The sequence below is a fragment of the Rhyacophila brunnea genome, unplaced genomic scaffold, assembly GCF_057557595.1.
Source record: "Rhyacophila brunnea isolate RB1 unplaced genomic scaffold, BYU_Rbru_1.0 scaffold_5, whole genome shotgun sequence".
In the NCBI taxonomy this organism is placed as follows: Eukaryota; Metazoa; Arthropoda; class Insecta; order Trichoptera; family Rhyacophilidae; genus Rhyacophila; species Rhyacophila brunnea.
Genome location: NW_028233170.1, coordinates 44,818,145 through 44,837,106, shown reverse-complemented (window position 1 = coordinate 44,837,106; position 18,962 = coordinate 44,818,145). Strand labels below are relative to the sequence as shown.

General features: G+C 34.8%; 2 protein-coding genes across 2 annotated transcripts; one reads left to right on the top strand and one right to left on the bottom strand.

Moving 5' to 3' along the window:
- Positions 1-295: 295 nt before the first annotated feature.
- On the bottom strand, positions 296-8,087 carry LOC147066479 (uncharacterized). Its single transcript, XM_085955306.1, has 5 exons — positions 7,903-8,087; positions 7,104-7,662; positions 5,247-5,714; positions 3,997-4,233; positions 296-665 (listed from the first exon to the last, which is right to left on the bottom strand). Exons 1-5 carry the CDS (start codon positions 8,026-8,028, stop codon positions 421-423), a joined length of 1,635 nt encoding a protein of 544 aa, XP_085811432.1. The 5' UTR covers positions 8,029-8,087; the 3' UTR covers positions 296-420.
- A 257-nt stretch (positions 8,088-8,344) lies between these two features.
- LOC147066478 (uncharacterized) lies at positions 8,345-17,811 on the top strand. The gene is made up of 6 exons (XM_085955305.1): positions 8,345-8,548; positions 8,648-8,918; positions 9,720-10,003; positions 10,777-10,933; positions 14,930-15,163; positions 16,373-17,811. The coding sequence occupies exons 1-6, from the start codon at positions 8,414-8,416 to the stop codon at positions 16,438-16,440; spliced, it is 1,149 nt and encodes a 382-aa protein (XP_085811431.1). The 5' UTR covers positions 8,345-8,413; the 3' UTR covers positions 16,441-17,811.
- Positions 17,812-18,962: the final 1,151 nt, after the last annotated feature.

Sequence of the window (18,962 nt, the reverse complement as noted above, 5' to 3'; positions counted from 1 at the left end):
TGGTGTGCGGTGGTGGTATGACTTCAGGAGCAACGAGAACTTAGAGACTTTAAGAGAACGCACCAAGCAGCCCCAGGTTTGACCTGGAACAAAGCAAGAAGACTGCCGAGCGACAGGGATTCCAGGAGCATGCTCCAATTAAGGTGGATATGGCTGAAGAAGAAAAAATTAAACACAGTGACATCTGTTTGAATAATTATGAAATACTAAGCCATAAATTATCGGTGTTACAGAGATTTTAGTAAGAGCTTCGCTCTACATTCAACATGTGTCGTTAAAAATCTGCGGTCTGTCAGATACTGCCATAGTAATATCGTGAGGCATAGTAAAGGTTAATATTATTTTGATTAATTGTTTTCAATCTAGATTCTCCCCGCTTGATGAATTTGAAAGGTTTAATATGAGTATCGGTAAATCAGACTAGCGCAAAGAAGAGCGTGCCCCAGGGTGCAAGTTTCTCATGTGCCGCACAAGATCGTTGGGGCGCGAGAATCTCCTCTGGCAGCCGGGCACGGAGCAGGCATGGATGGCGGGCGCGTGAGCGGCCACGTGGACGCGCAACTCTTGGACGGTGGCGAAGGACCGAGGGCATCGCTGGCAAACGAATCCTCTGGCTCCGGTGTGGCGACGAGTGTGTGTCGCTAGGCATGACGACTGGGTGAAACCTGATAAATATAATATAATAATCATAATTTTTAAAAATAATTCCCATCTTTGTTTCATGACCACAGAACCTTGGTCTTGAGAAACGTGACTACTTAAAAATAGAACTTCATAAAGGTATGAATTAGAGGTGAGTTGGAAATACTGTCACCAGTTTGTGTACTTAAGTTTCGGATGAAACTACCTATACTAAGTATTTGTGGCCCAATAAACTTGTTTCAAGAAACTTGAAACATATTAGATGTTCGAATTCGAACGCATTCGATGATATCATCGCCGTGACTCGCCATTCGGTGAAGCTGGTTGACTTTCAACGCTATTGATATTAAATGCGCGCGAGCGAGATATCATGATACACGTATGTCTAGCCGTGATATTATACTCAACTGTCATTGTTCTCCCTTTCTCCTCTGTTGTAAAGTTGGTATAGTGAAGGACAGAAATGGTCACATGTTCGTTTTATAGTATACTATTTGAGTTCGCCTTAGTTTTAGTTTTAAGAGTTTTAGTTTCAGTTGAGTATGAGACTTTATCGAGTCCAGGAGTTCGACGCATGGTATGAGATCTCGCCGTCTGCTAGCTAGTTCGTAGTCTTGCTACGTATGAAATCATCGCCTCGGACTTCGCGACTCGCGTATGTCTTAGTATAATACTACGGAATTAGTTTAAGTTGAGTATGACATTTACATCGAGTTGACGTCAGTCGCAAGCCGGAATAGCGGAGTTCTGATAACGCTAACTGACTACGCGTTTATCTGGTTTTGTCACGTCGAGTTTCTCGATTTTTTAGTGTTATAATTGGAACTTATAAACGTAAACTGAATTCAAATTGTATGCGTGATTGTATAAATGGATAATAATTATATTATACTTAATAAACAATTTGTGTAAAAATGGCTACTAAAAGGTTAAGTTTCGTGTGGAATCGTTCCAAAGAAATAGTTACAAATTATGCCATCTGTAATGTTTGTAAAATAAAAAATTCATACAAGTCAATGTCAAATTTGAAGAAACTTTTACAGCGCAAGCACCCAACTATTCATATTGAATTTGTCAGGCAAAATATAGCTCCACCTGTAAATGAAAATGCTTTACAGATAAATGAAACCAGTGCTTTTAATGCTTCAGTATTTTCTACTGAAACAGGAGTGACTAGTGCCATAGTTCCAGCTGTACCTGTCTCGAAAATGGGACTTTTCGAAAAGCGGATGTATTTTTAACGATTCTATTATAGCCGATATTTCAAATACTAGTAAGTATTTTGGAACAAGTTTCGATACTAAGTATTTTTTAATACTGGTAGTAAGTATACTTAGTCTTCAAAATCGACCAGTTTTCCCACCTCTAGTATGAATATTCCTGACAAAAATTTAATTCGGCTGTTAATGTTAAATTACTTGTCGCAATGCCGTAAACTCAACATTGAATGAATATTAAATATTTAATTTGGCTGGTAGAGAAATAATTTTATTACAAACACGATATCGTCACTGTATAGGCTAATTGTCGTAACCCTCACTTTTCACCGAAGTAATATTTTGATGGCAAAGGACTTATTGCATACTCTTACACGAACTGGCCAAGTATCCATAAATCCCAAAAAGTTATTACATATCGAAATAATTCAAAACTATTTTTTAAGTCATTTGTAACTTGACAAAAAATATCCCAGCCAAATGCTGTAACCCCTAAACGCAAGCCACTGGTGTGTCAATAAAAGAAAATTCTCAATTTGTAATAAAATAATATATATAAAATAATAAATAAATATTATATAAAATAATAAGTAAATCCAATGCCCACAGTTTCTTTCACTTCCTGAACAATTTGATATTTGAGGGTTACGCCTGTTGGTAAAATAAATAAATATCTGCATTTCCTTAGCAGATTTCAAGTGCCTCAGCAATCGCCAGCGACGTCCCGTGGGGGTAGGCAGATTGAACGTCGCTTGGGGGCGACAGTTACTCGAAGGGCGGCAAATCGAGGTGAATCATTAGGTATATAATATAGAAATAGCTACATAAACTTAGTAATAACGGAAATATCTTTCCATTAAGAAACGAAATGTATTAATTAACATAAAAGGTTTAACCGGACTGTTTTTTTGTCAGGTTTGCGATGTCTAGTTTACTTCCAGCAATGGCATGTGCAGATTTTCGAATTATAGGTAGGTACATACATACCTAATTTAAAATGTATCCAAATATGTTTGCCCGTCACTCGCGAGTTTTGGAAGTCGTCAGGTATATTTATAAATGTACATATCTGAAACCGTGGACTCGCAATATTGTCTATTGAAGCAGAGATGGCATTTAAATTTGATTTAGTGGCATACATTTTGTTAGTAATGTATCTATACAACACATTTCTTAGATATTTTAGTCATGAAAGGGTGATAAAAAATACTGTATAAAAATGGGGCAGCATTTTGGCGCTGCCTAGGGGCGGCGTTTTGTCTACGGACGTCACTGGCAATCGCTTGCAAAGAGAAACAAATAGTGCATGCAGAGGTGATGCAATAAGTATGAGAAATTATTTGCTTCGTTCAATGTCTGTCCACATGTGTTTATTTATCAACACAGACACAATTTTATAATGCCTGTGAGCTCTTAAGGCCATGCATTAGTTGAGGCACGGTCTAAAAAGATCGTCGCTAGGCGATGCGCGGATTGCGGGTGGCGGGTGAAAATGACGCCTGTCAAACGAAATATTAATTGTCATATAAATCCAACATACGTCCATTTTATGTTCTGTTTATTGTTCTATTAGTAACAATAATAATATATTCATTGACATGTTTTCTTTTTAAAGTAAATGGGTAACGTTTTTAGTCATCTTTACACGATTTTAGAATTAATTGACCCGTCGCCATCACGCAGCAAAGTGACGTGTTCCCGGGTCAACATTCTCTCAGTGAATGGCAGCGAGTCCAAAATTTCGTCGCGCGTACAGTTGAAAATTATTTGGAGTTTCACTGATGCGTCACCTTAAGATTTCATAGATATCATATTATGTACTGTGCAAGTAAGCACCTACCTATTAACTTATTTAACTTATTGTCCATGACATGTGTACCATTTTCAACTACAAATCATTTACCTCCATCCAAAACGCAGTCTTCGCCAGTAAGATTATTGCAACTGAGTTATACGACATAATTAATATAAAAATAATTTTATTGACAAAGTTTCACAGAGCTAAATTGTCCGCTGAGTGAGGGAGCCACATGCTAACATTTGACATATCATTCAATACTTTTTTATTGGGATGAGCTTAGTTCTAAATTCGAACACCTGACTATTTATTATGGTATATTTATAGAATTATACTAACTTTTATTGCAAATTGTGCAAAGAAATGGTCTTTCTCCCGTATGAATTCTCATATGCACAATCAGGGTGGATGAGCCGTTGAAACCTTTATCACATATCTGGCAGATGTGACTTTTTTCTCCTGTGTGCGTGCGCATATGTTTTGTCAACTCATTCGACTGGCAAAAAGCTTTCTGGCAAACACAGCAGACGTAGGGCTTTTCGCCTGTGTGAATTCTTTCATGAGCTATTAGATTGCCTGTAAATAAAAAAAAAATGTAATTTTGAAAAGATGATTAAGAATCATACTCATTGAAGATCCTATAAAAAGTCTTAGATTGAGAGAAATTTGAACACACATCTTTTGGTTACCAGGTGAGTGCTCTTAACCATTTAAGCTACGGGTCCGAGTATCCTTTTTGTGAATAATTCCTAATAACTGTGCTATATATAATATAATGCTTTGATCAAGAGATGGATGCCACCTTAGTAATGTAATTTAAGACAAAATATTACAGACTCGATTTAATTTGAAGATAGGCTTACTTCAGGTCCAAATTATCTAGACCTAGCAGCCCTGCTGGACTTTCAATGAATATTTTCACGCTGCACATATGTAAAGCGATGGTTGATATTTATAGACTGGCTTACGACGACGGAGGATTTTTTATTTTAAATTTCACTATTTCAAACCGGTTGAGTGTCCAAACATTATGACAACACTATTTAGCGATGGTGTCGGAAGTACTTCAAATATTAGTTTAGACATTATTAGACTTGCTTGCTAACAGTTTTTGATTCAAGACAAAACTTACTACAAATGAGTCTGCAATGTGAATGAAATTACTTGCAGATTATTTAATTAGCTTTTTTTTCCGTTTCACTTTCATATAAATAAAAGTGTCTTCTGCATAGGAAAAGGTTTTTCTTTAATATCTTTGTAATTTCTAATCAATTAATTAGATCGAAAATATAGATAATTCTTTTGGGCTCATACCACTAATTCTATGAGGTTTTATAATAGTGTGGCATCTTTGATTATTTCTATTCCAGTATATAATGTCTACATCTGTACATGAATAATATTTTGTCCATCTGGGGCAGAATACAAAAAAAATCAATGTTTGTATACAGTTTTCAGTAATGTTCAGTATTGTTCACATACGTGTATGTTGGTTTGAACTAAGCATGAACATATAGAGTTAATACAATGGGGATGCTGTAGGACTGAGTAATTTACATTACATATTATAAATTAGATTGAAAACATACTTGAGGTTGCGAACGCTCTTTGGCAGGTGGCACATGTGTGTGGCCGTTCTCCAGTGTGTGTCCGCACGTGTTTGTCCAAATCCTGCTGCTGGCGACACGTCTTGTGACACAGCCTGCATGAGAATGGCCTCTCATCATTGTGCATTCTCATGTGAACCTTCAAGTTGCCACTGTGCGAGAAAGCTTTCGGACACACCTTACATTTATATGGCAACTCACCGGAGTGAGTTTTCATATGTCGTGTGAGTTTTCCATTGGAAGCAAATACTTTGTTGCATAATGGACACCTGAACGCATTGAGATCACACACGATTTTCTCTTTTCTGTTGTGAATCATCGGAATTCGTTTCTTTTTTACGCCGGCAGTGTTTGGTTTGATATCGTTTGCGTCGTCAGTTATTATGTTCATATCAGTTTGCGGTCGGTTGAATGTTTGAACATGATTGCGGAGTAAGGGTTGGTGCTCATCTGAAAGTAAAAATGAGTTAGTAGACCAAACCCAGCACAAAAATCATAACCGATAATTCGGATTTCATTATGATCAGTTTCATATCAGCGAATGAATGATGAAATTGTCAAAGAAAGAATACTATAAATAAAATCTTTTCCTGAAGTAAAAAAAGATATTTTAGACCTGGACGGCCGAAATTGAGATGTCTGGACTGTGCCACGGGAGATTTAAAAATGCTCATTCGAAGAAACTAGAGAGTGTCGGCGCTGGATCGTCCAGGATGGAGGAAGTTTTTGAAGGAAGCCAAGACGCGCCATGGGTTGTAATGCCATAAATGATGATGATGAAAAAAAGATTTTTTAGTTTCTTGATTATCTAGATTTTTCATTTCCTATTATGGATTAGTCCAGATAATCTGAGGTTCTAATCAGAAATACATTTTTACAAGTAAAAGAGTGAAATTTTAACTTTTAGTTCCATGATCGACAAGATCTAGACTTAACCTGTACACTGCACTGCGGTCAGCATGTAAATGAATTGACTCTATGTTGCAATGTGTGTGATTAAACATGCCCGAAATTAATTAAAATCAAATTGGTCAAAGTTATATAATACACAAGCGTCGAAAGGATTAATCGATTGATGGATATCGGAAGAATCGATTCATAAATCTATTTCATTCTTAAAACTGATTATTATTTACTGTTAATTCTATTATACAAAATCCACTGTAGACCAACTTCTATAATATCAAGTCCTCTACGTCACAGCGCTTCATGCGCTGACACTGTTACGTCACATGCTTTTGCGTGCTGATACCATTATGTCACATTTTCTTTGCGTGTTGACTTGAAAGGAATTAAAAGTTTTTCTCCTCTTCACAATACTTTTACATTAAAAATAAAGCTTTTTGTCGGCTTCCGCAAAAGTTTCGGCATTTTAATGTTAATAAATCTCCAAGCGACATCGAACACAGACTGAATTATGGGCACCGGGAATGTAGTAGCGGAGGGAGGGTTTTAGTTCCAGAAACGGCCGTGGTGACGTAGAAGAATTGATATATTATAAATCGCACTGAAATATATCCATGATCATAATACTTCAGAAAACTCTTATTTGATTGTCATTTCCAAAAACTGTTTTATGGAGTCATGATTACAAGGAAAATGTTTCTTGATTTTTATGTCTTATTAATCGTTGTTTGATTATAGTGTCTGGGAAGTTCTGAAGAAATACATTAACTTACAGTCAAAGTGAAAGAAGAATATGAATCCATGAAATGTTAACCGGTTCAAATGGCAAAATGATGTGTACAGTCTGTGAGGGCATTTCTACCATCATTTTAAAGACGAGCTGATAGATTAAATCAGATATTATTGAAAAGCAAATATATTACAGATACAAACCTGTGGCATCGAGTGTAAGCATTTGGGTTTGTAAAGTTTGCGGTTGAACCTGTCCATGAATACTGAACGTATTTTGAAATGTAGGATTATTTCCGATTGTCTGTATGCTATAATTTCCAGAGAGTTGAATCTGTCCTTGAATTGGCAAATTAACATTTGTCATGGATGTCAAAATGCTGGTTCCATTATAGAGCAATTGAGGTTCAACATGAATATCATGACTGACAACATCCATTCCTTGGATCGAATCATAATGCCTGGTATCTGACATGGAAGACACGCAAGTTGGATAGCCATAGTTGGAGGATGGGGGTAAACTGACGACTGCGGATTGTTCCGCCTGCTCTTTGACAACATTTCTGAGCATGGCATCGTGCTGAGATACGTTTGAGATGTGAGTGCCTTCGCAAACTTTACTTTCAATATATTGCCCGCTTTCTTTGCACAGTCGTAGACGTATATCACTTTTTTCACATTGTTTTTTGAACTGAAATGAAATGTGCAGTTTTGCTACACATTTATTGCATATTTGACCAGGCAATCCATCATTCTGCCAGACCTGGAAAATAAGTAATATGGTTTTAAGCATAGATCCTATTTCAGAGGTTGTTTTTTTCCATCAGTCTGCCTATCCAGCGATAAGAGCCCAATGAGTTGGAGCAAGTGCAATACGCCATGGTATTAATTTTTCATTTTTTAAATACAAAAATTCAAGCTTAAATCAAACATAAATGGATTTTTCCAGCAAATTCAGTCTTACGACGAGTTTGTTATGGTTATGTTTGGTAGCAAAACTTACCTGTATTGCAGCACAGGCCATGATTTTTTTGTGTATATTAACTTTAAAAACAGACATCATAGATCCTTCGACACAACATACACGGCAAATTTTTGTAAAGTTTAAGGTTTCAATTATATTGCTCATATTATATGGTTTCACCTCTGAAAAAACACAAACCCATGTATTTAAACTTCAAAGTGATTATTTTTAAAAACTATTTAAGGCTGTTTGAAGTTCTTTGAAGGCTATTCATTTTCACAGTTTTTTTTACCTACCTAAAATAATAATTAAAATAATTTTTGGAATATTATTAATTTATTTTTTATTAAATTAAAAATACGTAAAACATTTATTTATACTGAAATATTCGTAAGTCAACAGTATTTTATTTATTTTTCAATAAAAATGATTCGAGCTGTCTCCGACATCAGCTAATGGTTTTCGTGTTTATGGTGTATTTACTTAAATTGTGTTTACGATCTCAAATGTCGAAATCGTCCAATGGGATACATATTTTTAGAAACTTAAAATGACTGAGATAAAACCACAAGGAGAATTCGACATTTCTAAAATCTGTAGAGTGTGTTGCTCTACTCGAGGCGTTATGGTGTCTATATTTAGAGTTCACATTTCAAGGAAAATTATGGCTTTAGCTGCTGTTCAGGTGTGAACTTGACATAAGAATTATTATTTTGGTTTGACACAATTAATTTTGAAATCCGCAGATTATTGTCAATAGATGTGGTATTATTGTTATTTTTAGGTGTGGAAATCTGATGGACTGCCTGGACAAATATGTAATGAATGCATAATTAAGTTGGACATATCATTTCAATTCAAAAAACAGTGTGAGAAATCAGATCAGCGACTCAGACAACATATTGCTATGCTGGAGGCTACAAAACTTGCTGTTAGAAAAAAGAATAGGAGTGAAAGAATGTATGATATGTCTTCTACAAGTTCATCTAGTCTTTTAGAGCATATAGAATGTACTCCAGATGTCAGTCACCAGAACGTCATCCAGAATACAAATGGTTTGAATATTTTAATTTTGCAATGGTTATTGAATAAGGTAGGTGTAAATTTTCTTCAATGTAATCTAATAATAATCATAGGTTGGCCGTCTCAGACTTTCATTGCAAAGCCAGTCTAGTCTAGTCTAAATACTACTTTATCTTTAAGGTTGTGTGACCATTTTGACATAGTCTGATTGATGGCAGAATGTATTTTGTGAGCTCATGTGACATGATAACAGTCTAATAAAATACTTAAATAGAAACTGTTCTATTTATGGGACAATCTCAATTATTATTCACTGACGTTACTTACTCCATACCTAAACTAGGACAAAATAAATGTTTCAAAAAATCGAGTGCTTAAAGTCAGACAACGTTATCTACAAAAAAGTGTTTTTTTTTTTTTTTTGAGATAACGTTATTTTACATTTACGGCTACATGATAGTCAAACAACGTTATGTCAATCTTTTCTAATTTCTTATTAAATTGTCAGTAAAGTTTAACGCTAATTACATAAGTTACCCTTGTTTTCATATTTTTTAAAAACTATCCCTATAAATTTTAACATCATCATAAGCAAGATAAATGTACAAAATGTGATAAATTATAAAATATTAACATTAGGTTTTAAATAAACATTTCCCTTGTTAAGTTACAAGAATCAAAAATAACGATTTTTGGCTCTCCTGTAAAGTTGCACTTTTGTAGATAGTGTTGTTTGACACTAAGCCCTCGAAATATAAAATTCCGTAGTTCTGGTAGAGTATGTTATCAATTAGGTAAGTAGTTTTAAAGCTATTTTATTTCGATTGTTCCAGTTTGTGAGTCTGAGTTGCCTCACAGCGACAGTGTGCTTACTGATCTTTCCCATGCTGTGCCCTTATCTCTGAAGAACCACGCAGATCTCCACGCTTATTCATTTGAAGAAATCGACTCACTAGAAGACATCAAACCTGCCACGGATGGCTATCAATGCAAGACGTGTTTTAAAGTATTTGGAACTTCCACCAAACTCTCGCGACATGTTTACGTGCACTCTGGACAGAAGCCTTTTAAATGCGATATTTGTAAAAAGGCCTTCTCGCATAATAGTAATTTAAAGGTCAATCTTGTAATATATTATATATTTTAATAATTTCTATTCGATTGCTATATAAAGGTTCATGACTCCTCCAAAATATCCATGGCTGAAACAAAAATTCATTAATCACTGCAGTTCAACCCTCAAAAAATCACTACAAAGTACATTCAACAGATTAAAATTTAATCATTAAATGAACACTTGCCGCATGGGTGAGAAAATTATCTTTGGCTCGCAAATCTCTGGTAATATAAACAAGAGTGAAATAAATGCACAATGATTCCTAGAAGTTGATTGTCCTCCCATGTAAGAGCAGTCTATGTAGCAGTAAACAATCATGAAGCATTCACTCGCCATGGGAGTTCCTTTCCTGAAAAAAAATGACGTTAGACTTATCCACCTTTTCCTTTCATAAATAAAATCTTCGATTTTAAGTAAAATTACTCCATTTGAAAATATCATGAATGGTCTCTATAAGAGACTACTTTTTTAAACAATAGATTAATGTTTTGTGCTCACCGTACACAATGTGGTTAAATGTTGGCTTCCAGCAGGACCAAATTCAATGTGTGGTTAAATGCAGGTCACTTGACTTCCAGCAATACCAAATTCAATGTGTGGTTAGTTAGATGCAGGTCAACGATCCATAGGTTGATCGAACGTCTAACAATTAAGCTTGTAAAAAGTCTGTTGAGATATCTACAAACTGGTAATCCATATTCAAACATCTTGGAGTGAAAATGGAGCTCTTTTATGTTTTGTGTGGGTATTCTGATTTGTTTAATGATTTTTAGGCGCACATGAAGCTGCACAGTGATGATAGACCTTTTGTATGTAACATATGCCAGAAAGGTTGTAAACGAGCAAAGGATCTCGAGATGCATAAGCGTACACATACTGGGGAGAAACCACATGCTTGTAATACTTGCGGCAGAGCATTTTCTTCTTCCAGTAAGTATTAATCGATACTAATAATTTCTATTCAAATTAGTCACTTTTTGGTTTCTCCACATGGTTTCGGATCTATTACTGGTATAATTTTCAGGTTAATCTGTCGATGACATTTAGAGGCCATCAGTGGCGCACCCAGGATTTAATATTGGGGGGGGCCCAAGGAGGAGATTGTAAATTAGTCCCATAGGCTCTTTTTCTTCTTCACAGCCTAATTTGTCGTTGTCTATTGCACTCGGTGTACCTACACCATGGTCCCCACATCCTGAAACGGGCCCTCAGGCTAGGATATTTGGCGGTCCCCCTACCTACCGCTAAGATTAAAGGCAGTGTGAAACACTACATTAACGTTTTTCAAATTGTGTTTTAGTTCAAATTAAGGGTACTTATACAGTGAATTATTGGCGATTTTCAATACATCCACTTTAATAGTGGAGCTGTCGAGTATCGACACATAATAATCAAAAAACATATTGCACAATTATATAAGTAATTGAAAATGTTCATAGCCATGAAGTATAATAGCGCCGCAGGTGACTTTTTTTACTATTAAAGATAATTTATGATGTGTGTTTATCTCACTTATCTCGTCAACCCGACATGCCGGGCCCCCAGGCTAGAGCCCTGTCAGCCCTCCCCAGCCATGACCTACACCACTCCGGAATTCGGGTGGACACCGAGAATTTTTTGATAGTTCCATTAGGGATTGGGTTTCTAAAAAAACCGTGTTTCGAAATTTTTGTGTTAGAAATTACAATCTAAGAAATTGTTCTAAAAAGGGTGCTGGAGAATTACAAATCATTTTTTTGCCAGTGTTTTTATTTTTCTAAGCCCAAAGGTTTATTGGCTTTCAATTTCAATGGTTAAAATCATTCTGATAATTTTCATGTTTGGGGGGTGTCAGGGCCCCTTGCCTCCCCCCCCCCCTTCCCTGGCTGCGCCACTGTAACCACCTCACTTCAGTGTGAAAAAGCAAACATTCGTACTTAGTTTCCATAGAAATGCAAAGTTTTTTTTAAAAATGCCTGTTTTTAAAGGTCTGGATTTGATGAAATTTACCATATTGGTCTAGTACTGGTTTTAGCACTGCGGTAATGTTTTCGAAACTATAGATTCCCTGTGTAAATGTAATAGTGTGTAGATATAATGTTAGGGTTTCTTGTCTTTGCGAGGGTAACAAATCCTTTAAATGAGCCTAACATTGACGGAGCACCATCCATACAAATTCCTCCATGATATTTTAGATTGTTCAAATATAATCAAAAACGTCTTGTCATGTCGTACGCTCGTCGAGTTCTTTACAGCATGGATATTGATCTACTATTTTGTTTTCATTTATGAAACGAAAACCTGTGAGGTCAACGGTAGACGCGTGCGATCCATCGGGCAACATCGAAATCACATTAGATCTTTCATCGGCTTTCATAATTTCACGAAGGACTTTTTCGGTTTTCGCTATTTCGCGGATTTTTCTACTTTTATCATTATTTTCGCGGTGCACTTGCAACAAACCAGCGGTGCACCGGTTAGAACCACTGGTCTAGAGCCACAATATTTATGCTGAATTCCACCGATAAAAATGTTTTTTTTTTTAATTTACACCACCACCGACTGTGGTGGGCATGCCCACATCATGAATGTTTGGCGGGCCCCCTTACCTATCACCAGGGTTAAGAGGAATGTGATGTTATACAGTAGTGTTCCCAAATAGTATTCCGTGGATTTATCTATATTGTTAAATAATTCCCTTGAATTCTTGATTTGTCGGACCTCATATCATATTATCGATCGTTATCATACAATGAACCACTGGTCGCGACCCACTCTTGTGGTAGCCAAGTAGCATTCGACCCTTCGATATTGGATAAATAACCATTTTTATTTTTCTAGAAACACTAAAAATAATTGTAATATAAAATGATACACGTGAATTATTATCATGTAGTTACGTATATCATATTTTCATCATACATCATATTTTTGATGCTAATTTTGATGAAGTAGTATAGCGCCACATGCGATTTTTTTTTAATAATAAAACAAATTTCTGGTGTGTGTTTATCTCACAATTAGACGAGCCGCCACGCCGGGCCCTCTTAAGCCCGGGCCCCCAGGCTGTAGCCCTGTCAGCATATGGTCGTACTTTTCGCCGAATTTTTATTGTCGATTTTGGGTTTTTTAATAGTGAAGTTCCAAAATATTAATTGAAAATGGAAAAAAAGTATTATTGCATTTAACTTATAGGTACACAAACCTACCCAACAGAACACAGCCTAATTTCTCGTTTATCGGACTTTTGTCTATTGCACTCGGTGTACACCACTCCGGAATTCGGGTGGACACCGAGAATTTTTTGACATTTCCATTAGAGATTGAGTTTCTAAAAAAACCCGACATTAGTGTTTCGAAATTTTTGTGTTAGAAATTAAAATCTAAGAAATTTTTCTAGAGGGTGCTGGAGAATTTTAAATCATTTTTTTGCCGTGTTTTTATTTGTCTAATCTATTGGCTTTCAATTTCAATGTTTTTGGGGGGGGCCAAGGCCTCTTGGCCCCCCCCCCTGGGTGCGCCACTGGAGGCCATCCATAGACTGAAACCGTATGCGGTTTAGAACCGAGTGCCATACTAAACTTATAATTTCTGTTCATGAAAATATATTTTCACTAAGTTTGTAAGTGTATGGTATAAATGGATACGATCAGATACTTACAATATACTTTGTGAAAATGTTGCCATGATCAGAAATCATAAGTTTAGTATGGCACATGGTTCTAAACCGCATACGGTTTAAGTCTATGGATGGCCTTTTAAACACATTACATATTGGTAAAAGCACAAAAGTTCACTCAGTAATCACCACATTAATTCACTCACACCGTAAGCATGAAGTATGAGTACCATTTAACATTTGAGTTTAATTAAGGTAATTTATAATCGTAACATTTATTACACATAAAGTTTTGAAAATCCACTAATTCACACGTGAAAGTCACTTTTGTTGATTGTCTGACACTTTCACTTTAATTTATTAATTTACCCCCAAGATATCCCATTTGAGTTTAACATATTTTTAAAGATTGACACATTCAAAGACAGACTTATAATAATATGTATCTCCATATTTTTATAAAGCTCTTAACCATCTGCAACAAAATCATGCCACAGAGCCTATGATATTCTAATACTTATTAATTTTAAAGTCTTTTAATGAAAATTTTATACCTGCATAATTATTATGCAACAGAAAAGAGAGAAACATACCAGATTTGGATTATTTTTATAATGATAAAATGAAACAAACTACTTTTATATAAACTATTGCTATGCTGTTTAAGAACAAATCGTCACTGTTCTGGCAGAAGACACTAATTCGAATAAATGACATATTGAGTTAGTTATACCAAAATGTTCCTTATTTCAAACTTTACCATCTGGAAACCTTCTTAAAAAATAAACAGTCTTTATTTTAAAGTCATCCTTTTTACGATTACTTAATAAACTCACATGATAGACCATTTCAAACATTTTAACAACTTCAAAGTCAAATTACTCAAAACTAGTATTCTCCAGTTAGTGTGTTCTGCCAGAACAAAGACGAAATATAGTATACATAGTTATGAATACCACAAAGTAAACCATGTGATCGCTTTCATAATGGCTCAATATTGGCACCCTTTGATGAATGAAATACTGACACTATGTCGATAGACGCCAAACATTTGCCGCCCACAGGCCACACAATGTGTATGTTGCACTACCGTAAATTCTCGATTATCCGTGCATGAAATGAAAAAGTTTAATAAATATTTTTAATAAAATTGTCACAGCTAAAGTATGCGTGTGTGGTGTGATGTTTACCGATTGCATTAGTCAGAATACGGTACTGACTTCTGTGGACATTTTATTGGAGTACATTATAATATGTTTATTCATATAGCTTTAGCCAATTGGAATTGAATTAATATTGTCTGTATTAATTTTTAATTATTGTTTTAGGTAATTTAATAGCGCACCAAAGAACCCATTCCGGCGAAAAGCCTTACGTCTGTTCCGTTTGCCAAAAAGCCTTCTGCCAGTCAAATGAATTATCAAAACATAAAAAGATCCACGAGAAAGAGAAGCATGTATGTGAGATCTGTAATAAAGCGTTCAGTGGGTCATCAGCTCTAGTAGTCCATGTCATGAATCACAACGAGGAAAGATCCAACGTTTGCAACATTTGCTATAAAAGTAAGTTTTATAACAATAATTAAATTAATAATATGTAATTTAGTAATATATAGTTAGCTACACCATCACCGAATAATATCACTTTTGTTTGCCTCTAGACTTCATCCACAAACCACTGCCCACGGTGAAGTAGTGGCAGATAGTCTGGCAAAAATTCACATTCATTCTTTTCAATTTACGTGTGATCCAGAGCGAGGACTGAGAGAAAGTGGTTAAAACTCTCTCCACGTAAAAATTGTCTTAATAATATAATCCCCACTTTCTAGGGGTCCACGTCAAGTCTTTTTCGTAAACCTCGTAAATCCAAAATGACTTGGAATCTTTCACAGATATTAGAGTATTCAATAAAAATTTAGTATTTGACCACTATGGGATTTACGAGTTTTACAAGAAGATAATAATACCATGGTGCCAGTAATCTATGTGCATTGACCATTCAAATTATATTCAAACCAGCATATAGTTTATCAGCAATTAGTCTTGTGTTCTATTTGTGATTTTCCCATAATACAGAAGGTAGAAAATAACCAAATAATTTTAAATTGACAACAAAAAACTCTGCTCTGTTTAAATTTATGGTGAGATGTTCCAGATGAATCCATATGAATGTAATCATAGTGCTTTCAAAAATTATTTTGCAAATTGCAAATTAGTGTAAATTCATTCAATTTTCAGTTTGGCAGACTAACAGTCTATATTCTAAAGTTGTGATTATATTATGCTGCACATCGCGTACTATCACATGACGTCACAGTAAGCTGCCGCTACGGGAAAATTGTGTGTAACTTTGTTTTTCGTGTGTAGCACATTTTGAACCTTTAAACGAACATTGTCAGTTAGCAAAATCTGCCGAATTCACCAGAACAACATCTAGAGATCACCAGAGGTCATCTCATGTTGTCTCACACTGCATCAACACCTAAATGACTCAATAAACCATCATTGTCAATTTCTAAATTCCATCAAGTACCTTCGGTCGATAGTATTAATAATATAATACATCAGAGTTGGCACTCTCCGTAATAGAATTTACCGAGATGGTGATCGTTCAAAATATTCTGCAAAATGACGAAACTATAGACTAAATTTGTCCCCGTGACAATATGCGACGTGCATCTCAATATAATCATAACTTAACAGACAGAAGCATGTACAATCTTTTGCCTTTACTCATAAAAGATCTTATGTTTGTACGTTGTGTTTTTTCAGGTTTTACATCTTCAGCATCTTTAGATATCCACTTAGAAAAGCACGAGTTGGGCCAGTTGGACTTCTGATTTCTATTCGATGATCAAATAATGTTGATCTTACACCAAACAGCATGCAATCTTTTGTCATTGAAATTTACCACTGACTGAAATGTATTCTTAATTGACAGCTGAAGTTTTGAAGTCTTTACGCAGTGTTACATTGTTTTATTACATTATTGTGATAACGAAATGGCATCGATTATGCCAAAAGTTCAAATTTTGCCTTTGAAATAAAACTAAACATGACACACATACGTAAAATAGTTTTTCCTTTACATTGCTCTGTGCTGCACGACCCTTCTTTTGGTTTTACTCAATTATACGAAATCACACACAGAAATTATAATCAGATCAAGTTAATCAAGTGTTTCAAATTTATATTGAAAATTTAATCAATATGTTGATGGTTCAAAGTACAGAGTATGCCCAGTGAGTGGAATTAGGCTGTTAAGATCTGATATAAATAGTGGACATTAAACTTTGTCAGGCTTACGTTTTTTTTAGCAATTTGCAGATAGTGTTGGTTAGTTTTTAAAAATCAATTAAACCCTGCCTATATCAACCATAATTGTTTAGGCGTGCTATGGGCTATCCGATAAAATTAGCGCACACTTTTTCAGTCATACTTATTTGTTTTCGTTGAATTAAGAATACTTATTACAAATGTCGGTTAGTTTTTTAAAATTCATTAAACCCGGCCTAACCAAACCATGAGATAAAAAATATTCATCTATCTGTAAAATACCTAAAACTATGTGTGATGTAATAGCATAATTTTAGATATTTTACAGACAAATATTTTTTGACTATTGTCTTATGATGGCTTGGTTTAAAAACGAACCAATACTATCTGCATATAAGCCTTAGTTCAATGAAAACAAATATATATGACTGATAAAGTTTAGTCAACGTGTACTATTTATGTTGGATCTTCACAGCCTACCTTCACCCTTTGCCAGTGATGTCCAGTATTGTATGTTTTAAGGAAATCGAATTAGAAAGATTCAAATTGATTGAAAATTAAAGGCGAAATGAAAGGAAAGAGACAATATTTTAAAAATATTTTTACAGCATAAAAGCATAGTAACTTTATTTTGGTACAAACTGGACATATTATAATATCTGTGAACCAACAATTATATTTGCATCATAATTTTGACAATGCGTTAAATAAAACGAGGGGTAGAGTTGGATGACAAAATATAAATGATTTTGAAAATCGTACAATCAAATCGGAGTCAACTTTAGTCTCAATTAAAAATACTTTGTACATAATTGAAATATTTATAAAGCAATATGAATCTTAAATAGTTATGTATTTTGAAACTATAAGAAGTCTGACGTGAGAATTAAAAATGGTAATGTGTACGAAATAAAAAAAAATATTTTTACATACTTTATTCTGTGTTTATCTTTCCCTACATTCTAAAAATCCTCTGCCGTGTCGTAGTGCTATGAATTGCAGCTGTGACATGTTAGTTGTAAAATAGCAGCATGAATGATAGCAGTGTTTACTATTAGATATTTTTATTTCTGGTGCAAATCAAGAAGAAGTGTTTGCATAAAGTTTTTTTTTTTTTTGGTTATATCATATACTGTTTCTGACTGCAACATCCAGTATCACCTGAAAGCACTCCACATCCTGGGGCTTGAACCCTGACTGTTTGGGTCAGCATTTTGGCAGCGAGAAAAAAATTGAACCGCCATGAAGATAAGACTACTGAAGAAAAAATGCATTGCTTACTCTCCAAACGTCAGCAAACCGTCCCCAAAACTGGAACAAATCTATTATTGATTTTAAATCCTCCTGTAGACCATGACATAGAATCTGTGGGTCTACATAATATATATGTCATAGATCAGGGATGGCGAACTCTAGCGGCACGCGAGATGATTTTGCATGGCACGCGAATGTTTCATTTTGAAGAGAAAAGAAATTAAGTATTTACTATTTTATATATCGTCTCTGTTCTGGCAGAACACACTTACTGGAGAATACTAGTTTTGAGTAATTTGACTTTGAAGTTGTTAAAATGTTTGAAATAATGGTCTATCATGCGAGTTTATTAAGTAATCGTAAAAAGGATGACTAAAATAAAGACTTTATTTATTAAGAAGGTTTACAGACGGTACAGTTTGAAATAAGGAACATTTTGGTACTAACTCAATATGTCATTTTTTCGAATTAGTGTTTTCTGCCAGAACAGTGACGATATATTAACAAAATGTTTTTTTTAAGTTTTACAAATAAATATAATAAAATACTTACTTATATAATATTTAAAAATAATGACGATATAGCCATGCGTATTTTCTTTGGTTTTTCGTAATATGTTTACCAATGGAAGCACAAATGGAAACAATGAAATTCATGCATAAATATGACAAATCTCATTGTATGAAAATTGCAGGGAAATCCTTTTCAAGAATAATCATTAGGTTTAATGTAAATATATAATTGCATAAGTCGGTCCTTAGGATCAGGGAATTATTACTCAATCAACAAACCTTATGAAATTAATTGTCGGCTGAGTCATTGAAATATAATA